This window comes from Oncorhynchus mykiss, chromosome 6 (assembly GCF_013265735.2).
Source record: "Oncorhynchus mykiss isolate Arlee chromosome 6, USDA_OmykA_1.1, whole genome shotgun sequence".
Lineage (NCBI taxonomy): Eukaryota > Metazoa > Chordata > Actinopteri > Salmoniformes > Salmonidae > Oncorhynchus > Oncorhynchus mykiss.
Window position 1 is genome coordinate 75,226,184 of NC_048570.1, and position 23,753 is coordinate 75,249,936.

At 45.1% G+C, this 23,753-nt stretch overlaps 1 protein-coding gene across 1 annotated transcript in view; it reads right to left on the bottom strand.

The window, feature by feature from the left end:
• The window catches only part of LOC110526966 (transcription initiation factor TFIID subunit 4), a 111,294-nt gene that overhangs the window by 21,760 nt on the left and 65,781 nt on the right, over nt 1-23,753 (bottom strand). Inside the window, exon 13 of the mRNA XM_036980974.1 lies at nt 10,405-10,527. Coding sequence (XP_036836869.1) covers nt 10,405-10,527 — 123 coding nt within the window. The remainder of the gene's footprint in view (nt 1-10,404; nt 10,528-23,753) is intronic.

Below are 23,753 nucleotides of genomic sequence, written 5' to 3' on the forward strand. Positions count from 1 at the left end.
CTAACATCAGACAGAGAGAGAGAGAACACACTATAAATAACTCCACTAAGTGACACAAAGACACACAGGAGTTCCTGGAGCGAGTCAGAGCAGCGAGGAGGGCGCATACTCTCTGACTGATCTCTCAGGGGTCCTGCCACTGCAGTTACAAAGGCCACTTCATATCGACAACTTCATTAGCAGCCCTCCCAGACCCTCAATTCATACCACGCTATGTTATCACTGACTGAGACTGAGAGACGCAATTTAGACTGGAGACACAGAGCTCTTAGCTAGCTCCTCCAGGACTGGGGAAAGAAACAGAGAAAGTGTGGTAGAAGACAGAAAATATAAAATGACGGCTAGTATAGAGGTATTCTATCTATTCTTTCTCTGTAAGTGGACTGGAGGCGTGGGATGGGATGGGGAGAGGGGGTTTGGAGGACGGCAGTGGGATGGGGAGAGGGGGTTTGGAGGACGGCAGTGGGATGGGGAGAGGGGGTTTGGAGGACGGCAGTGGGATGGGGAGAGGGGGTTTGGAGGACGGCAGTGGGATGGGGAGAGGGGGTTTGGAGGACGGCAGTGGGATGGGGAGAGGGGCTTTGGAGGACGGCAGTGGGATGGGGAGAGGGGGTTTGGAGGACGGTAGTGGGATGGGGAGAGGGGGTTTGGAGGACGGTAGTGGGATAGGGAGAGGGGGTTTGGAGGACGGCAGTGGGATGGGGAGAGGGGGTTTGGAGGACGGCAGTGGGATGGGGAGAGGGGGTTTGGAGGACGGTAGTGGGATGGGGAGAGGGGGTTTGGAGGACGGCAGTGGGATGGGGAGAGGGGGTTTGAAGGACGGCAGTGGGATGGGGAGAGAGGGTTTGGAGGACGGCAGTGGGATGGGGAGAGAGGGTTTGGAGGACGGCAGTGGGATGGGGAGAGGGGGTTTGGAAGACGGCAGTGGGGTGGGGAGAGAGGGGGTTTGGAGGACGGCAGTGGGATGGGGAGAGGGGGTTTGGAGGATGGCAGCGGGAAGGGGAGAGAAGGTTTGGAGGACGGCAGTGGAATGTGGAACGGGGGTTTGGAGGACGGCAGTGGGATGGGGAGAGGGGGTTTGGAGGACGGCAGTGGGATGGGGAGAGGGGGTTTGGAGGACGGCAGTGGGATGGGGAGAGGGGGTTTGGAGGATGGCAGTGGGATGGGGAGAGGGGGTTTGGAGGGGGCCCTGGATGTTGGGATGTCCCCATGTCCCTGGCCAGCAGGCAGCGTCTGTGGGCTGAAGAACCAGGCTTTATCGGCCCGGTCTCCATGGCACCAGTAGCACAAGAAAAACTGCAGCAAATTTCATTCTCAGAAATTTAATTATATCAAGATTAACAAGGGAGGTAATTAATTTCTTTAAGATGGGTATCTTTTAATTGCCTGGGGCTCAACTTTGTTGTCAAAACTGTATATTTAACCATTATTTCAGGGCAAAGTTTTAAAGGCAGAGAAAAGCGGAGGATCACTGATTTCACCATGAATATGGAAATATAGGAGTTTCTTATCTAAATGATTATTTTACAGTATTAGCACAAATACACGCATTTATGTACATATATATATATATATATATTTATATATATACACATGTAAAAATGTATTTATTAATGCCACAAAGAAGTTGACTAAGAATATTGTGAATTCCATAAAAATCTGTTTGAGTTTCACTCTAATTAAAATAATGATGCATGTTAAGTTTGTATATTTTTACAGCTTGGACAGACTGCTCAATTCCACTGGCTTGTTACAGGCATGGCCATCTAGTGTACTAAACTAATGGGCTGTGTAGAATGGACAGAACAGCTGGTCTGTGTCTGAAAATGGCACCTTATTCCCAGGGTCTGCATAGGGCTCTGGTCAAAAGTAGTGCACTATACGGGGAATGTTGCCATTTAGGACACACACCTGGTCTCCATGTCATAGATCCAAGGTTCTAACACTGGCCCATTGTCTGGTTCTGGACCATTCTCCAGGCCAGGATCTCACACTGCCCAGCGGACTGTCTGAGAAACGAAGCCAACTGCTCTACAACACAAACACAAACATGATTACAGTCAAGGGAATGTGGTTAGGTAACGGAGCTGTTGTTGTATGAGGAGACAGAGTTGGCTAATGTCTGCTTGAAACCCTACAACAGAACAATGTGTGATCAAACCATTTGTCATGAAAAGTTTTCCGATATGTAAATGTTCCTGACTGAACAATTTCCTCAGTGTACAAGATCACTCAACTCAGCGATGTGATACGATGATGACTGTTATATGTATTTTACAAGCACAGAGCCAGTGGGAGGCGTGTTACTCTGGAAGGGTTGAAAAGCTTCCCTGATGTCTCTCTCTGCAAGTCTGGACAGGGACCGTTCATCAGTCTGCCGGACAACTGAGACAACTCACCTAATAGCCTCGCTGCTACTATGTCCAGAGTCCTCTCAGCTAGCAAAGACGTCCAGCATGGACACAGCAATGTCTATGATAGGGCCCTCAGAAAATCCAGCTATAAAGGTAGGAATCTGGTCCAACTGTCCATTTCATTTGATCGTGCTTCTTTAACCCTTTAGGCAAAATCTTCACCAGCATTCCTCTCACCTCACAAACCACAATCATCCTCTGAGCTTGAAGGCATAAGGCAATAGCCTCTCATTGGTAACTGTGGTCTAATTTCTTGGAAACCTGTAGCCTCTATTACTCAGTGATTATGAGGTGGTTAGTTGTGGGGTGTGCTTGTTGAAGCCGGTGGGCAGCCAGGGCTGAGTGTGGACTGGAGGGGTCAGGGCTTTCAGGGCTGAGTGTGGACTGGAGGGGTCAGGGCTTTCAGGGCTGAGTGTGGACTGGAGGGGTCAGGGCTTTCAGGGCTGAGTGTGGACTGGAGGGGGTCAGGGCTTTCAGGGCTGAGTGTGGACTGGAGGGGTCAGGGCTTTCAGGGCTGAGTGTGGACTGGAGGGGTCAGGGCTTTCAGGACTGAGTGTGGACTGGAGGGGGTCAGGGCTTTCAGGACTGAGTGTGGACTGGAGGGGGTCAGGGCTTTCAGGGCTGAGTGTGGACTGGAGGGGGTCAGGGCTTTCAGGGCTGAGTGTGGACTGGAGGGGTCAGGGAATTCAGGGCTGTGTGTCAGAGAATTCAGGGCTGTGTGTGGACTGGATGGGGTCAGAGAATTCAGGGCTGTGTGTGGACTGGAGGGGGTCAGGGCATTCAGGGCTGTGTGTGGACTGGAGGGGATCAGGGCATTCAGGGCTGTGTGTGGACTGGAGGGGTCAGGGAATTCAGGGCTGTGTGTAGACTGGATGGGGTCAGAGAATTCAGGGCTGTGTGTGGACTGGATGGGGTCAGAGAATTCAGGGCTGTGTGTGGACTGGAGGGGGTCATGGAATTCAGGGCTGTGTGTGGACTGGAGGGGGTCAGGGCATTCAGGGCTGTGTGTGGACTGGAGGGGGTCAGGGAATTCAGAGCTGTGTGTGGACTGGAGGGGGTCAGGGAATTCTGGGCTGAGTTTGGGCTGGAGGGGGTCAGGGCATTCAGGAGCTGCAGGAGGACAGGAGCCCCCAGCCACACACTGTCACCTACTACAACAGCCACCTGGCCTCCAGACTGGCACTGAAGGACATACTTACTGTACTGCTACCAGGGTTAGCCAGGACTAAACTACCAAGACGACCTTGGAGTTTCACAGTCAAAGAGGCTACCAAGTCTGTACATGTGTAAGCGGTTGAATAATCAATATGGAGTGTTTGTTTCATCCTGTAAACATTGTTTTGCGCATTAATAAGCGCAATAGGAATGTTGTTTTTATCATGGAAACCTGATTGAATATGATCAAAGGTTGGTATATTCAATGACCTATAGTGTAATTAATCACACTTAATGTCATGTCTACAGTACACGTGTCTACAATATGCTCGCCGCACACAAACACACACACACACACATGCACACAGCGTCATATCTTTAACACCATGATTCATCACTATTTAACTCTTTCTGATCTTGGAATCTGTTTGCCCTATTTCCATTCATGTGGGAATTAAAAACATTGATTTTAAACTGTGTTGACAGTTTTATAAAGAACCTAACCAGCCATGCATGATGATGGCCATCTCATCAATTCATATGTTCTGCATTCCATACATATTCAAAGAGCATGACACAAATACATCGGGAAAAATGGAAACATTTAAATATGAAAGATAATATAATCTGGTATTCAATTTGCGAATTGTATTCACACTTCAGTTGCCTGACGTTTGTCGCACAATAACAGAGTTCATTTTATTAAGAGGACAAAAGTATAAAACAAATATTTTCCAAGTGACAAAGATCACAAACAGATGTTAACTGTAGCTGCATTTCTATTCAAGGACTTTAACTAGCAGTCAGCCCATGATCAGTAGTCTATAGTCTATAGCATTGCACTGTGATGCCAGGGATTCTGGCTGGCAAAGTGCAGTATGGTACAGCTCTAAGAACATGGCATCTGGCCAAGTACAGCAGCTCCTGTAACCCTTCTTAAAGACTCAACTTCATCTCCTCTCTTTGTCCCCGCTCTGGAAAAAGAAATAGAACTGCCTAAAGACAAAAAGTAAAACGAGCATTACGATCTTACCGACATTACGCAACCGATAACAGCCTCTTGGTGCCCCCTCTAATCAGGACTATGTATGTACCATGTTAAAGCTGTAGAGATAACCCACAGGAGTCCTCCTGCATGGCTCATTATATCATCACACTACATATGTAAATGTGGGCTCCATTCCAGAACCTCTTCAAAATTCCATATGTTACTCATACTGCATTCCTTTCTGTTGAGGGATTCAAATGACAGCCAATTGGAGGTCAAGGCCAATGAATACATTGACTGCACCAATCAAATATTATTAAAATTAGGAAGGCCACCAAAAATTCTGAGATTTCCATACCCAACTATAACATTTTCCATCAAGATAGAACTGCCAAAGGGGGAGGAGTTGCAGCATACTGCAGAGATAGCCTGCAAAGTAATGTCATACTTTCCAGGTCCATACCCAAACAGTTCGAACTACTAATTTTAAAAATGACTCTCTCCAGAAATAAGTCTCTCACTGTTGCCGCCTGCTACCGACCCCCCTCAGCTCCCAGCTGTGCCCTGGACACCATTTGTGAATTGATTGTCCCCCATCTAGCTTCAGAGTTTGTTCTGTTAGGTGACCTAAACTGGGATATGCTTAACACCCCGGCAGTCCTACAATCTAAGCTAGATGCCCTCAATCTCAGTTTATCACAGTGCCATCCGTTTTGTTACTAAAGCACCTTATACCACCCACCACTGCAACCTGTATGCTCTAGTCGGCTGGCCCTCGCTACATATTCGTCGCCAGACCCACTGGCTCCAGGTCATCTATAAGTCCATGCTAGGTAAAGCTCCGCCTTATCTCAGTTCACTGGTCGCGATGGCAACACCCACCCGTAGCACGCGCTCCAGCAGGTGTATCTCACTGATCATCCCTAAAGCCAACACCTCATTTGGCCGCCTTTCCTTCCAGTTCTCTGCTAACTGTGACTGGACAGAATTGCAAAAATCGCTGAAGTTGGAGACTTTTATCTCCCTCACCAACTTTAAACATCTGCTATCTGAGCAGCTAACCGATCGCTGCAGCTGTACATAGTCCATCGGTAAATAGCCCACCCAATTTACCTACCTCATCCCCATACTGTTTTATTGATTTACTTTTCTGCTCTTTTGCACACCAGTATCTCTACCTGCACATGACCATCTGATCATTTATCACTCCAGTGTTAATCTGCAAAATTGTAATTATTCGCCTACCTCCTCATGCCTTTTGCACACAATGTATATAGACTCTTTTTTTCTACTGTGTTATTGACTTGTTTATTGTTTACTCCATGTGTAACTCTGTTGTTGTCTGTTCACACTGCTTTGCTTTATCTTGGCCAGGTTGCAGTTGTAAATGAGAACTTGTTCTCAACTATCCTACCTGGTTAAATAAAGGTGTTCTCAACTATCCTACCTGGTTAAATAAAGGTGTTCTCAACTATCCTACCTGGTTAAATAAAGATCAAATAAAAAAAATATTTAAAAAATGATACATATGGTAACAGCAAAGGGAAAAACACTCCGATGCAATACAGTAGTTACTCCCCTGAGCAACATGTTAAGGAGGGTTAATAGAGGAGCACGCCTTTAGCCTCTTCCACTGTGCTCTCAGTGAAATCCCACTGGACGGATGGAATGGGCAGGGGAAAGGAGAGGAGGAGGAGGGGAGGAGGGAGGGAGTGGTGGATGAGGTGGATGTCCCCTCTCCCTAACCAAGAAGCTGGCCTGCATGCCTTAACCAAACAGCTAGACTGCCTGCCCAGTCCCAGTCCCCTACTCCTCCCCCAGAACGATGTTCTCCTCTCTGCCTCTCTTTCCTGTTTGTCTGGCTGAAGACCTGACGTTTACTCCCAGGCAGTGCGTTGGGAGGGAAGGAGAAGGAAGAGGAGGAGAAGAAGGGAAGAGAGTAAGGGGGAGTAAGGGGGAGGGTAGAAGGAAGGGGGGAGGATGGAGGGGAGAAACTGCACACTCCAAGTTGGGATTGATTTACTTCATTAACCAGAGATTACAAGTTTAACTTACAAACCAGAGGTCAAAATTTCTCATTAACAAGGGGACCGTGGAGAACCCAAGGGCTTGGAGACCAGTCTTATTACTGACTACACATTTCAATCTGTCTTTGATGTTCCATGTCTGCCTTTCTCCCCCTCTTCTCCTCTTCTATTTTTTGGCAGAGAGGTTGATTTTAATTGTAGCTATAGAACAGAGCATAGTTTGCCTGTAAGCCAGCCTCCACATCTGTAGTGAGTGCAGCTTTAGTGATATTGGGTGCAGTCCATAGCTCGGGGCTAATTTTAATGGTTCCCCTTTCATTGGAGGCTCAGATTGTTTTCCACGTGATTCCTGTTAATTTAGCTGTAGGAAAGGGCATCAGTTTTCCTGCTTTTCCCCTCTCTCTCTCTTTGCCTCTTGCTCTATTGCCTCACTCCATTTTTCTGATCTACACCGTCAAAGTAAGAAGGTGAAATGAATTGAAATGGAAAAATAGTCTGCTTGCTATTAAATCTCTTCTTGCCGTACCTTTTCCACCCAGCACTGCCTGGGAGAGACAGATAGGAGTCTGACAGTGTGGTTATACAGTACTGTACAAGTCTGGGCAATTTAACTGCTATTGTTGTTGTACGTCAACAAACAAGGCTGTTCCTTTGATGTGATAAATGGCCCAACTGTCTAGATGATGATAACGGTGTGCTCGTAAACGTGTCAAGGATGTTTCAGAGCTCAGAGCACGTTTTACACTACAATATGTTCCATCATAGTAAAGGCACTGGGATCTTTACATTTAAAAGCTAAAGTGTGTCCTGATATTGGCCAATATTACAGTTCTGACAGTTCACCCTACATTGACACTCTCCCCAACAATACTAAACCTTGTATTATTCTTTTAAAAGGGATAAAACCACAACATGGGCAGTTCATGCACAAAAAACAAACGATGAATTACTACTGCTCTGAAACTATTCCGTTTGTGAAAGGAAGGAGACTCCATAACATAGTGATGGTGACAGTGGAGTAATCTAATGAAAATGGAATAATCCAGTGTTTGTCTGGGTGACTGGACAGTGATCCTGCTCAGTCTGCCAGGCTGGGATGCATGGCTAACCCATTAGCTGTAAATGTCCCATAGTTACTGGAGGCTAGTCATGTCAGAGCTGATACTGTAGGCTGATGTTTGAGAAGGTGTAAAGGTAAAGAGCCTCTATTCACCTCTAGTCCTCCTTCATCCTTCTCTAGCCCTCGAATTGGCTTAGTAGAGCACTTCAAAAGGCCATCTTTCTCAGCCAGGGGTTGTTAGGGGGTAGTAGGGGGGTCAGTGCTACCGGTGTCTGTGCTGTGACCCACAGTCAGGGCCACGGCCGGCCCTCGTCTCTCTGCCCCTGTGAACAGGCCCTGCCATTGGCTCCCTGTAACTAATCCGTCCTCCGGAGCCCTGTAAGCCCCCCTTTGTTCCCTCCTGCAGACCAGATCAGGCTGGAGACAGACACTCCAGTCTTGACTGGCTATCAGTTTCAGACCTTTTGGCAGTCTAGTTGAGGCAACCAGGCTCCAGCACAGCAGAGCTCTGGCCAAGCCACCATCAAATGGAGGTAGAAAAAAAAACATGTACCGAAATTGTGTCACCTGAATTGTGTCACGGTTGGAACACGGCGGAAGGGTGGTCGGAAGGGGTAGAGACGGGGGGGTTGTTAGTTTCAACAGGAGCTCTCTCTACTATAACAGAACGGAGTAACAGAGAACAGGATCTCAAGAAGGTCATTATCCTCCCTCTCCTAATTTGAGCTCTGGCGCAGCACTGAAGGGCTGCCTTTGTCTGTCTGGGATTAATGCGGAAAGCTCAGGATGCGATGTCAGAGGGAAGTAATCAGCCAGCGTGGGCCCTACTCCTTCATAATGCTGCCTGCCTCTGCTGCCTGCTCCTGGCCAGGGCCCCCGGCTCATTTCTGTGGAGATGAAATCTATGACAAGCCCCTCAGTGAAGCTGAGAGCAGGCAACAGTCCAGTAACACCCACAGGGCCTGCAGGCATCCTGTGACCCCCTTAGAAAAGTCACATTCACTTTGCTCTGGAGAAGGGAAAGAGAACGCCGCTGGCGCTTCCAGCCCATGTGAAATGAAGAAATGTGAGGAGGTGAAAATGAAGTGAAAATAAGTTAAGATTTCTCCCTCTTTCTCCTCCCCCTCTCGCAATCGCTCAGAAGAGGGGTAGAGGGGGGTGGGGGGGGGGGGGGGATGACTTCACTTAATTATAGCCCCCTAATTAAATGGGGACAGGACATTAGAAACAGCTCTGGATATTCATGTTTATGTTGTGTGACTGTTTATGTTAGATACTGTATATAAACCGGATTGTTGCAGTTTGTTTCCTTTCCGCAGAAAGCAGAGGGTCGAGGGCTCGCTAACCAATCAGGGTAAAACATAGTGAAAGAGGTTGGCACTGCACTCAAGGACCAGAAGTAATGCTTTTATTTAGTTATTTCTGCCTTCTTATACTGGGTGCATTAATGTGCTCTTTCTGCAGTAGATTGCAACTAAGCGAATGATGTGAAGATACAACCCAACAAGCAGGTTATTAAAATGACCAATTGACATTCAGAAATTCAGAAGATTTTTTAAATGTTTTATTCATCATATTCACAGAATCACAGCAGTAATCAGGGAATATCGAGGGGAGTTTGAATAGGTCAACATTTCTTTCTCTGAGAATGTAAAATATTTTTGGTTACAGAATAACTGTGTTTATGACAATGTGTAACCTCGTATTGGAGAAATGTGATAATCGGGCTGTTCTTGAACCATTTTCAACAGGAGACTATTATTTTATAAAAACATAATTAACAACAGACAGTTAGTCAGAAGGGAGTAAGTCAACATACTGGTCCTGTCGATGTGGATGTTGGTTCATGTATCAGAGATATATTTCCATCATCTTCCCTGTATTAGCTTACTGAGGTCTCCAATGTGGTGTATTGGATACATGCCCCAAACCAGGATAATGTATAACAGATTATTTCTGTTAAGGAGGTCTGGTATTAAGAATACAACAATAATACCCCCAAAACAACAACTCCAATCCTTGGATAATTGATAAACAAACTAACAAACCACCATAACTGCTCCCAAACCCCTCTCTTCATAGAAATAGAATCCCTAGAACATTGACTTGAATGGGGATTCCATTCTAGGGATTGTATTTCTCTGCCTCGCACCTTGGTATTGGCTCATGTCTCTAATCTAAAGGGAGACTTCAGAAGGACTCATCTTCATCCACTTTATAGACGAATAAGCATGAGGACAACGTAATGGTTGAGAGGACGGCCTGCACACTGTGTACCAAGCCCACCATAGAACTCTTCCTAAATAATATGAGGACAACAACACAGAACCAATCAGAGTACAGAGCCAATCCAACATCTGGTTCTTCAGTAATGAATACCAATACTGCAGAGCATGTGGCCATGCAATTCATCAATGTTCAGTAGAAACAGAAGAGGAACAGTCCACGGGGTGTGTAAACCTGTTGAGTGTGAACATCCCATTCTGGGCATCTAATATGTACACCTTAGTACTCCTACTGGGGTTGGTGAGTAATTACAATTGACATGCATCTCAACAGTGTGGTCCTAAAACTTGTTTTCAGGGCGACTGGGCGGATGAAAAAAAATTGAGAGGGAAATGGAACAATGTTTGTTTTATTTGTTAGTTTTGTTTCAGAAGTGATTGTGTAGGTATATATTTCGTCCTCCTACAGCAGGTTAAAGAAAACGACAGAAGCTAACTAGCAGTTGGAAACTTTATAGGGGGGCTCCGGTCTTACCTCGGCCCCTGACGGCGTGGCCCCTGGCGAGTCCATCTTGCGTTTCTTCCGAGGTCCGATGGCAGCTAGCGCGGTCAGGTTCGCGTCTCGTTGCCTCACCAGGGCCATTTCCTGTTGCTGCATCTGAGGGAGACAAAGCAACAGGCACACGTTAGCTTAGCATTACTAGCTCAGCATGACCTTCAGTTACATGGGTCAACAGATTACATGGGGGTAACGATTCAGAGACATTGGTGAGGTGTGGGAATGTGAGGTGTGGGAATAACTACCTATTTAGTAGTTACAGTGCCTTGCGAAAGTATTCGGCCCCCTTGAACTTTGCGACCTTTTGCCACATTTCAGGCTTCAAACATAAAGATATAAAACTGTATTTTTTTGTGAAGAATCAACAACAAGTGGGATACAATCATGAAGTGGAATGACATTTATTGGATATTTCAAACTTTTTTAACAAATCAAAAACTGAAAAATTGGGCGTGCAAAATTATTCAGCCCCTTTACTTTCAGTGCAGCAAACTCTCTCCAGAAGTTCAGTGAGGATCTCTGAATGATCCAATGTTGACCTAAATGACTAATGATGATAAATACAATCCACCTGTGTGTAATCAAGTCTCCGTATAAATGCACCTGCACTGTGATAGTCTCAGAGGTCCGTCAAAAGCGCAGAGAGCATCATGAAGAACAAGGAACACACCAGGCAGGTCCGAGATACTGTTGTGAAGAAGTTTAAAGCCGGATTTGCATACAAAAAGATTTCCCAAGCTTTAAACATCCCAAGGAGCACTGTGCAAGCGATAATATTGAAATGGAAGGAGTATCAGACCACTGCAAATCTACCAAGACCTGGCCGTCCCTCTAAACTTTCAGCTCATACAAGGAGAAGACTGATCAGAGATGCAGCCAAGAGGCCCATGATCACTCTGGATGAACTGCAGAGATCTACAGCTGAGGTGGGAGACTCTGTCCATAGGACAACAATCAGTCGTATATTGCACAAATCTGGCCTTTATGGAAGAGTGGCAAGAAGAAAGCCATTTCTTAAAGATATCCATAAAAAGTGTTGTTTAAAGTTTGCCACAAGCCACCTGGGAGACACACCAAACATGTGGAAGAAGGTGCTCAGATGAAACCAAAATTGAACTTTTTGGCAACAATGCAAAACGTTATGTTTGGCAACACACCATCCCCACTGTCAAACTTGGTGGTGGCAGCATCATGGTTTGGGCCTGCTTTTCTTCAGCAGGGACAGGGAAGATGGTTAAATTTGATGGGAAGATGGATGGAGCCAAATACAGGACCATTCTGGAAGAAAACCTGATGGAGTCTGCAAAAGACCTGAGACTGGGACGGAGATTTGTCTTCCAACAAGACATTGATCCAAAACATAAAGCAAAATCTACAATGGAATGGTTCAAAAATAAACATATCCAGGTGTTAGAATGGCCAAGTCAAAGTCCAGACCTGAATCCAATCGAGAATCTGTGGAAAGAACTGAAAACTGCTGTTCACAAATGCTCTCCATCCAACCTCACTGAGCTCGAGCTGTTTTGCAAGGAGGAATGGGAAAAAATTTCAGTCTCTCGATGTGCAAAACTGATAGAGACATACCCCAAGTGACTTACAGCTGTAATCGCAGCAAAAGGTGGCGCTACAAAGTATTAACTTAAGGGGGCTGAATAATTTTGCACGCCCAATTTTTCAGTTTTTGATTTGTTAAAAAAGTTTGAAATATCCAATAAATGTCGTTCCACTTCATGATTGTGTCCCACTTGTTGTTGATTCTTCACAAAAAAATACAGTTTTATATCTTTATGTTTGAAGCCTGAAATGTGGCAAAAGGTCGCAAAGTTCAAGGGGGCCGAATACTTTCGCAAGGCACTGTATCTTACTGTACTTGTTGTTTAGATCTAATGGTCTATTGTACATCTACCCTCTATCATAACCAACTGTAACTATTTGACCAACTCTCAGCTGGTAGTAAAGGCATGATCAAAATCATTTGTCGGGGAAAATTGGTTTCTGTCCCATCTGCCAAAGCAGACTAAGGTGTTACATATCATAAATGGATGAACACAATGGACATCATCAGTAACATAGGCATGTCTGTGCGCACAGAACAGGTCTATTGCTGAGAAATTACATTTTAATGTCCATCCCTCCAATAAATTACCCATCTCTCTCCCTCCCTCGCCAAACTCAGAGAGAGACAAAATGGCAGCATGTTGTCAGGGTTTAGCAGCGTTCATGTCTGTGAGTCTGAGTGGTGAGCGGTGCTGCATGGTCACATGCCTCATTGTGATTTTTCAGTATGTGATGTGTAAAGGGGAAACAGTGGTGAGGCGCTGCCTGAGGTAATGTCAAGTCTGACCTGGGGGCTGAGAGGGAGAAGGGCTGAGGGGAGGGAGGGGAGCGTTGTCTGACCTGGGGGCTGAGAGGGAGAAGGGCTGAGGGGAGGGAGGGTAGCGTTGCTGGGAGCTGGCGTTTCTGCTGCATGGGGCTGGGGCAGGGCGGACGTGTGAGAGCCTGGGGTCATGGTAGCACAGAGGGCGTCAGCTCCTCTCCCCCACACCCACGTGCCTATCCTATCAACTCCAGTCACAGCCACGCCTGCCTGCCCAGTGGGGGAGAGGCCTGGGTCGAAGTGAATAGAGACAATCAATGTGTTCTTTCATGTCTTTCATGTTCTTTTATGTTATCTAAGATCGTGTGTGTGTGTGTGTGTGTGTGAGAGTGTGTACATGCATGCGTGTTGTCTGATAAGGGGAAATGTCATGTTGCTTTCAGATGGTGCTCTGTTTCAGCTGTTATGGGCAGCCAAGCTAAATGGAGAAGGTGCTTTTTGTATCCTTGTATGCAATACCTTTGAAATGTTTGAATCCTTCTTGATGTAATGTGATTTGTTGATTCAATTTAAGTATTTATACTGTGCGTGTGCACGTGTGTATGTGCATGTTGTCTGATCAGGGGAAATGTTGCTTTCAGATGGTGCTCTATAAAAGGTTGCATTGGTTTACAAAAACCTGATCCAAAATGCGCATGCAGTTGTCTCTGATTCTTAAAAAGCCCCAGGCAAAGCATGCCCTTTAGGGTGTTGCCACTTCACATTTATCAAGGCAAAACCATTGAAAAATTCTAAGCACACTGACAACATAAACTAGGATAAACTAGGAGACAGGAAAAACTGCAATAATAACCAGACAGAAATCCACCCAAACTTTACTGCTGCTACTGTGCATTTTCCATCACATTAAAGTATTGTAGCCGTTTTACAGGGCTGTGTGCTATAACAGGGCTGTGTGCTGTAACAGGGCTGTGTGCTATAACAGGGCTGTACCAGGGCTGTGTGCTATAACAGGGCTGTGTGCTGTAACAGGGCTGTGTGCTATAACAGGGCTGTGTGCTATAACAGGGCTGTAACAGGGCAGTGTGCTATAACAGGGCTGTAACAGGGCTGTGTGCTATAACAGGGCTGTAACAGGGCTGTGTGCTATAACAGGGCTGTGTGCTGTAACAGGGCTGTGTGCTATAACAGGGCTGTGTGCTATAACAGGGTTGTGTGCTGTAACAGGGCTGTGTGCTGTAACAGGGCTGTGTGCTATAACAGGGCTGTACCAGGGCTGTGTGCTATAACAGGGCTGTGTGCTGTAACAGGGCTGTGTGCTATAACAGGGCTGTGTGCTATAACAGGGCTGTGTGCTATAACAGGGCTGTAACAGGGCTGTGTGCTATAACAGGGCTGTAACAGGGCTGTGTGCTATAACAGGGTTGTGTGCTGTAACAGGGCTGTGTGCTGTAACAGGGCTGTGTGCTGTAACAGGGCTGTGTGCTGTAACAGGGCTGTGTGCTGTAACAGGGCTGTGTGCTGTAACAGGGCTGTGTGCTATAACAGGGTTGTGTGCTGTAACAGGGCTGTGTGCTGTAACAGGGCTGTGTGCTATAACAGGGTTGTGTGCTGTAACAGGGCTGTGTGCTGTAACAGGGCTGTGTGCTGTAACAGGGCTGTGTGCTGTAACAGGGCTGTGTGCTGTAACAGGGCTGTGTGCTGCAACAGGGCTGTGTGCTGTAACAGGGCTGTGTGCTGGAAGCAACACGGGGTCCTGAGGAGAGGAGCAGTTCCACCACAGCTCCCAAACACCCATAAACACGTAACCAGATGACAGGTTCAGGAAGTGATTCCAGGGAGAGTTTGGGTGTGAATTAAGGCAGAACTATACAAATGAGAAAATCCAGTGGAAAGGAAGGAGACAGCTGGATAAACTAGCTAGCTATTATGGCTAGAGATTTCCATTACACAGTTTGGGTACAGATATCAGATGGAACTCTGGTATCAATGTTAACCCTGTTAAGCTTGGTCACACACAGAAAGCTCTGAAGGCTTGACCTCAAAGGATTCTGCTGCCTCCATGGAGAGAGAGAGGGACTGGGTCTGCTGGGGTCTGTGTGTCTATGTGTGTGTTAGGGGTCTGGGTCCTGCTATCTCTCTGATGGCACCATGATGCTGGGATGCATCTCTACCCTGCCTGGCAGTTGGAACCAGGCGTGGGCTCACACAGCCTGCAGCGTTCTACCCTGCCTGTTCTGCCATTCAGATTTATGACTGTATGATAAATGCAGACCTCATTTCACCATCTGCAACCCTCCCTCAACCCCAACCCTCCCTCCTCCAGTCTGCATTTCCCCTCACTGGAGGATGAGGCCATAATGATGCTGGGAGAAGAGACTGATTCCAATCTGATCTGAGGCCTGCTGCCATAGTGCTTCTATAACTCTACATAAGATGACTGCAAACCTGGGCTGCATCTGAAATGACAAACTATTTCCTATACAGCGCAGTGCACTGCTTTTGATCAGAGCACTATGAGTCCAGGTCAAAACTAAAGTGTGGAAGGATTTGACCTTACTGGCACCATATTCCCTATATAGTGCACTACGGTTTCCCTGTATAATGCCCTCCATTTAACCAGGTCAAACGTAGTGCCGTTTAGAGGCCTAGGTTGCCCTTTTGGACACACCCCTGGGCGGGGCCTGTGTACTGTGTATTATTGACTCGTCTAACCTATGGATGAGAAGCCTCAACTAGACTACCACCAAGGTCACTGAAATACTGGAGTCTGCAGCTCAAAACAATAGAATAAAATAACCAATAACCAACAAACATATATTTGCCAGGTTCGATCAATGTCTGCGCTTAAGTATTTGGTTCTCCCTAAGTCTCTTAAAAACAAGTTCCTGCAGTCTGCCCGCATGCCCTTTGGAAACAGGGAAGGAGTCTTGTAAACTCAAATTATTTACAAAGGTCAGGAGAAGTAGAACATTGCTTAGGTGTGATGCAAAAATCCCCGATAGAATCTCCAATCAATGTGTTTGCCCAATAATCAGGCTACACTTCCTATAGCTAGAGGTCTGGTTTCAATACACAAACAGCAATGTTAACACCTTTAACATCATAACTGGAAAAGTATTCAGTAAATGGATTGAGTGAAGTGAAGAAACAGTCAATATCAGAAGAGTGGACATGTTTGTCTTTTATAGGCCAATTCTGTCCCATTTGTTGGCTGAGGTTTTCCCATGCTTATTTACTTGGTTGTTCCTTTTTCTGAATAATTTACAGCAGTAAAAAACTCAGTCAGGGCTATGCCCTAAATGTTTCACAAAAAATTCAGCCCTTCAAGTGTCAAACCCACATAAAAACCTATGCACAGTTCTTTGTCTCCTCACAAGGAAAGAACACGATGTCCATGTTCTCTACATGATGCAAACATGTCTGAAACAGGGAAAGGCAGACAGCTAGAGAGAGATCGTTCTTCAGACAGACAGCAATCAGATAAACCCCACATACACAGAGGAGTCAGTTCCATAAGCCACGATGTCCAACCTGACGTTTTCTATCTGTGCAGTTCGCTTGGTAACAAAGGCTTCTACCCCCTGGCCTGGGGGACTAGCTGCTCGCCTCGCAGCCCCCCAGACACTTACAGACAGATGTCCTTGGTGGAGCAGAACGCAGAGCAGAGAGGAGGCAGGGCAGGCATGGCTGACGTCACAGATGGCTGTGGGGTTGTGGAGGAGAGGAGAAGGGGGTTCTCTGCCCTCTAAAAGGGCCCAGGATAAAGGCAGGGCAGGGGGCCTCTGCTGATCTCTACCCCTAGCCCAGACCTGGTCTGAGGGCCGAGGGGGCACAGCAGGGGAACTCTAAGGGCCACAACAACCCATATAATAACCTATATACTGTATACTGAGGGTGTGTGTGCACGCATGTGTGTGTGTGCGTGCCTGGGTACGTGCATTAACTTCCTACTTATGCAGCTACCTAAATCCATGCATTTGATTTCATTACTTGACACCCGCACAGCAGACTTTTTTTTTTAGTAACTATATGAGGCAGTCTGTCTCTCCGTTCTATGAACATCTGTGAGCTGTAAGGCCTTTTCTCATTTAAAATGCCTGGTAGTTAAGCAAGGGGAGTCTAAGCTAAATCACCGATCAGATCTCCAACCTCATCTCAACTCAGTAGACATCCAATATGACTGGGCCAATCTGCTATGTCTCCCCATGTTTCCGCCCTGACCTACTGATGTGGGGGCTGTGTTTGGTAGAGCTAAAGTACAGTTGTGGTATACAGGTTGATTTAAAGGGGCAATCTGCAGTTCAAACAATAACAAAACAGGCACCCAACCACGTCCATATTATGGCAAGAACAGCTCAAAAAAGAAAAGCGAAATGACAGTCCATCATTACTTTAAGACATGAAGGTCAGTGCAGAGGATAAGTTCATCAGAGATTACCAGTGTAAGAAATTGAAGCCCAAATAAATGCTTCACAGAGTTCAAGTAACAGAGACATCTCAACATCAACTGTTCAGAGGAGACTGCGTGAATCAGGCCTTCATGGTCAATTTTCTGTAAAGAAAACACTACTAAAGGTCACCAAGAAACACGAGCATTGGACTTTAGACTGGTGAAAATCTGTCTTTTGGTCTGATGAGTAAAAATTTGAGATTTTTGGTTCCAACCGGCGTGTCTTTGTGGTTGCCACCGTGAAGTATGGAGGAGGAGGTGTGATGGCGTTGGGGTGCTTTGCTGGTGACACTGTCTGTGATTTATTTAGAATTCAAGGCACACTTAACCAGCATGGCTACCACAGCATTCTGAAGCGATATGCCATCCCATCTGATTTGCGCTTAGTGTGACTATCATTTGTTTTTCAACAGGCCAATGACCCAACACACCTCCAGGCTGTGTAAGGGCTATTTGACCAAGAAGGAGAGTGATGGAGTGCTGCATCAGATGACGGCCTCCACAATCACCCAAACTCAAACCAATTGAAATGGTTTGGGATGAGTTGGACCGCAGAGTGAAGGAAAAACAGCCAACAAGTGCTCAGCATATGTGGGAACTCCTTCAAGACTGTTGGAAAAGCATTCCTGGTGAAGCTGGTTGAGAGAATGCCAAGGGTGGCTACTTTGAAAAATATTAAATATATTTTGATTCGTTTAACACTTTTTTGGTTACTACATGATTCCATATGTGTTATGTCATAGTTTTGATGTCTTCATTATTATTATACAATGTAGAAAATAACAAAGAATTAAGAAAAAACATTAAAGGAGTAGGTATGTCCAAACTTTTGACTGGTACTGTATATTCTTCAAAAATCGATGTGCATTCAGAATGTATTCATACCCCTTGACTTATTACACATTTTGTTTTGTTACAGCCTGAATTCAAAATGGATTAAATAGATGTTTTTCTTACCCATCTACACACAACACCCCATAATTGTTGTTGGCTGGCCCTCGCTTCATATTCGTCGCCTAACCCACTGGCTCCAGGTCATCTATAAAGCCCTGCCTTATCTCAGCTCACTGGTCACCATAGCAGCACCCACGCGTAGCACGCGCTCCAGCAGGTATATTTCACTGGTCACCCCCAAAGCCAATTCCTACTATGGCCGCCTTTCCTTCCAGTTCTCTGGTGCCAATGACTGGAACGAACTGCAAAAATCACTGAAGCTGGAGACTCATATCTCTCTTACTAACTTTAAGCACCAGCTGTCAGAGCAGCTCACAGATCACTGTACCTGTACATAGCCCATCAGTAAATAGCCCATCCAACTACCTCATCCCCATTCTGTTATTTATTTATTTTGCTCCCTTGCACCACAGTATCTCTACTTGCACATTCATCTTCTGCACATCTATCACTCAAGTGTTTAATTGCTATATTGTAATTATTTCGCCACTATGGCCTATTTATTGCCTTACCTCCCTAATCTTACCTAATTTGCGCACACTGTATATATACTTTTTTTTATTGTATTATTGACTGTATGTTTGTTTATTCCATGTGTAACTCTGTGTTGTTGCTTGTCTCGCACTGCTTTACTATATCTTGGCCAGGTCGCAGTTGTAAATGAGAACTTGTTCTCAACTAGCCTACCTGGTTAAATAAAGGTGAAAAAAAATGACTAAGTGAAAACATGCTTTCAGAAATGTTTGCAAATTTATTGACAATGAAATACAGAAATATCTCATTCATATAGAGTAATTATTCACACCCCTCTGCTATGACACTCCAAATTGAGCTCAGGTTCATCCGATTTCCTTTGATCATCTTTGAAGTGTCGCTACAACATGACTGGAGTCTATCTGTGGCCATTTCAATTGTTCGGGCATGGTTTAGAAAGAAACACACCTAACAGCATGTGTCAGTGGCTAACTCAAGCTCTCCTTTTAATAAATGAGTGAGGAAATCATGATTGTCTGTCTAGGAGATTTAAAACAAACCCTTTAGGTGTTATTTTTAAGGTCCGACAGCTGACAGTACATGTCAGAGCAGAAACTATACCATGATGTCCAAGGAACTGTCCTTAGATCTCTGAGATCTCTGAGATAGAATTGTGATGAGGCATACATCTGGGGAAAAAATATGGAACTACCCAGACTTTGCCTAGAGCTGTCCCTCTGACCAAACTGAGCAACTGGGCAGGAAGGACCTTGGTCATGGAGTCTCTACAGCACATTAGCCACTCCTGAGAAAAAGGCACATGACAGCACGCCTGGAGTTTGCGAAAAGGCATGTGAAAGGCAAAATATTCTGTGGTCTGATAAGACATGTAAGAAATGTAACTCTTTGGCCTGAATGCAAAAATATACTTTTGGAGAAAACCAGGCGCAGCTCATGACCCGTCGAACGGCATCCCTACCGTGAAACATGGTGGTGGCAGCATCATCGTGCTGCTGCTCCAGTTTCAACTGTTCTGCCTTATTATTATTCGACCATGCTGGTCATTCATGAACATTTGAACATCTTGGCCATGTTCTGTTATAATCTCCACCCGGCACAGCCAAAAGAGGACTGGCCATCCCACATATGCTCTCTCTAATTCTCTCTTTCTTTCTCTCTCTCGGAGGACCTGAGCCCTAGGACCATGCCCCAGGAATACCTGACATGATGACTCCTTGCTGTCCCCAGTCCACCTGACTGTGCTGCTGCTCCAGTTTCAACTGTTCTGCCTTATTATTATTCGACCATGCTGGTCATTTATGAACATTGAACATCTTGGCCATGTTCTGTTATAATCTCCACCCGGCACAGCCAGAAGAGGACTGGCCACCCCACATAGCCTGGTTCCTCTCTAGGTTTCTTCCTAGGTTTTGGCCTTTCTAGGGAGTTTTTCCTAGCCACCGTGCTTCTACACCTGCATTGCTTGCTGTTTGGGGTTTTAGGCTGGGTTTCTGTACAGCACTTTGAGATATCAGCTGATGTACGAAGGGCTATATAAATACATTTGATTTGATTTGATTTGATGCTATGGGGGATGCTTTTCAGCAGCAGAGACGGGGAGACTGGTAAGGATAGAGGGAACAATGAATGGAGCCAAATACAGGTAAATCCTTGATGAGAACCTGCTTCAGAGGGCATGCGACCTTAGACTGGGGCGAAGATTTACATTCCAACAGGATAATGACCCCAAGCATACAGCCAAAACAACACTGGAATGGCTTCAGAACAAGAATGTGAAAGTCCTTCAGTGTCCCAGCCAAAGCCCAGACTTGAATCCCATTGAAAATATGTGGAAAGACTTGAAGATTGCTGTTCACTGCCACTCCCCATCTAACTTAACAGAGCTTGAGAAAATCTTAAAGGAAGAATGGGAGAAAATCCCCAAATCCAGATGTGAAAAGCTGATAGACATACCCAAGACTGTATTTGACGCCGAAGGCGCTTCTACAAAATATTGGCTCAGGGGTGTGAATACTGATGTAAATTAGATATTTCTGGAAAATATGTTTTCACTTTGTCATTATAGGGTATTGTGTGTAGATGGCTGAGAGAAAAAAAAAGGTATTCAATTTTGAATTCAGGCTGTAACACAACAAAATGTGGAATAAGTCAAGGGTATGAATACTTTCCGAAGGCACTGTATATAATCTATTTAAAAGTCAAAAATGGATGTAGCAATCTCAGATCGCCCCTTTAACTGAACTGGATTTGGATACAAATGATCCCAAATAGATACAGGAAAGAAAATAAATAATAACGTCTTTCAATTTTTGTTTCTACAAATGTTTTATGCACCACAATATGTATTTATTCTGAGTAAACACACATACTGTAGGTAGGTATGAGTCACTGCATTAACCAAGGATTATACATAGACATGCTTATCTCGATGAATACATTCATGTACAGTGATTAATACCACATTGAAGAAGTTCAGTCAAGGTTTTTCTTCACCATAAAATAGAGAGAAGAAGAAAGCATCTGTTTGCTGTCATACTTACTATACGTATACGTTACCTATGGAAATTAACCCTGGTTATAGTCTCAGCATGTTCTATTTTCTCCTGAGCTGGATGGATACGTCAGAACTATTTCCAGAGCCAACAACCAATTATTCAGCGCCATGAGCCCCCCCCGGAGCTAAGGTCATTATGTGAGGGCCACTATCATGACCCCCACAGTTCGTATTTATTTGCAACTTATTTGCAGAAATTAAACCGTGTATAAAGACTGTGTATATAAAATTGGTTGTGTATAAAACACACTCCAAAACCCATCCACAGAGATAGTATTTTAATTCCTTAGAATAACATTTGTAGAATATTTTTTAAAGAATAGGAGTTTTTAAACAGAGGAACCCAGAAATCACCGATAAGCATATTCAAGCAGCAACATTATAAGGAAGCGCCAGGAAAAGCGGTGATCATTAAAAATAATGCTTATCTAAGGGAAAATGTCCAACTTGAAATGTTCTTCTTTCACATGGTCTCCCTTTACATGCGACTGTGCTTGGGCTAGCAGTCTTCCCTCTCTCTCTTTCTTTCCCCTCTCTTTTTAAAGAGTTAGATTCAGTCATCACCTTTCTATTGATCATGTATCATTTGCATCTAGGAAAAGATGTGAACTCAGATATTCAAGAGGACGAGAACGATCGCAATGATTTATTCATTTCTAAATCAAAAAAGTGGAAGGTAGATGAGAAGAGAGAGAATCTTCACGGGGAAGCAGGGAGAGAGAGAGAGAAGGCAGGCAGCGGAGAGGAGAGGAGACTGCAGGGCTCTGAGGCTGGGCTCCTCTTTCACACTAGCCTCCAGGCACGTGGTGTGCAAGTCCTGCTAATTACCAAGGTGAATCATGCTGCCGCTCTCTAATTAGCCAACATGACAATCTAATGGAAACATGCGGGCAGAGCTGGCACACTTAGAGAATCAACTCACAAAGAAAGACCCCTCTCTTTTACACTACCCTCCTCTTCCTTCCCCTGTGAAGTTCTATACAACTTACATTTCTCAAATAAAAAGGGGGCAGGCTGGTTGAGCTATTGTTCTCCAGTGCAGGTACAGTTTAGAAAGGAAAGAGGTTAAGAGAATATGAGGTAGTCTGGCTGGTCGAGATTTAGCTCTTCTTCTCTCCTCTGTGTGTGTGGTGTTTGTTCCCTAATTGAAACGTGTCCTCAATCCTGCCTCCTCTCCTCTCCCTGTTATCCCGGGAACGGAGGGAGGCTGGCTGGCACCCCGCCACGAGCGTAGCTCAGCGTACCCAATTCCCCTGTCGCTGGAGTCCCAAGGAGTGCTACAGCGCACAAAGAAAAAGTGGTCCTACAGGCTTCTTTTACAAGAGAAGACGAGCTGCAATCTCCCTCTGAGGCAAATCTCCTTTTTTGTTGTTTTCCTTCTCATTACAGGACTTTGTAATATTCCAAAACACACAGGAACACCAAAGGTATTTTTAAAAGCCTGGTGATTTTTTTTCTTTATAATATGTCTTGAGGAAAAAAAGAAAGGGAAAAAAACTGAGAGAAGTTGAAACTCCAGACAACAAAGCAACAAATAAAACAAAAAATAGTGCTAGTGTGGACTAGGCTGTGCATGTTGAGGAGTTCATCAAAACAGATCTTCATTCTGAAATAATTAAATGAACAATTAAATAGCCCCACTTTGATCTTTCAAACAACACTGATGAAAACCTTCAACAATGGGAAATATTTGAGAAGATGTGTGGATATCTGATATTTGCATGTATCTACATACACATTTGTAATAACCACTAAGAGGTCAGAGGTACTTAACCTCACTGTTTTTCCTGTAGTAGAACACAATCTTCCATGTACAGAGACTCTCAAAGAGCATATTTTAAAAGCCAAACGTAAAAGTTCAATGAAACGGAGAGATTTACTGCCATGTGTTGGTCCTTACAGTATATCACCAAATGTCAGCGCTCTGTTAACTAGCCCAAACTGGCTTCATAATCATAGTGATTATTCTGACAGGCTTAAGCCGTGAGCATGCCTAACAGCGAGCGCTCTACACTGGGTACGATGGCGGGTTCTGTGGGGCCACGCGATGAGAGGCCGTGGACCACAGATACAACAGACACAAAAACACTAATAAACGCATGGCACTGTAGCCTTGTCCTCTGACACCTCTGACAATAGAGGAGAAATAGCGCTGCATGACGGGGCCTGTTGCACAAGCGCCTTTACAGGCTAAATGTGACCTGGTCATCTGTGGGGGATGCTGGGAAATGATGAACATGTGTCTTAGAGCCAATGATGTCTTGGAGCACATTGTTTACATCCAGAGGTTATAATTAAAATAAGTTGGCTAAATCTACAATATCTCTTGATGGAGGTGGGAAGAGAAAAATGTACAAATGTTGACCAGTGTTTCTATGTCATGTTGATGCTACTGACTCCAAGTCAATCCAGTAATACACTATGTGGATGTATGTAGATGTTTATGCATCTGGCTAGGACATACTGTACATATAGCGCCTCTTGCTTTTAATTGGTGCCATACAAGGTTGAGAGTTGAGCGAGGGCAGAATTCATTGCTGCGTGGATCAAGA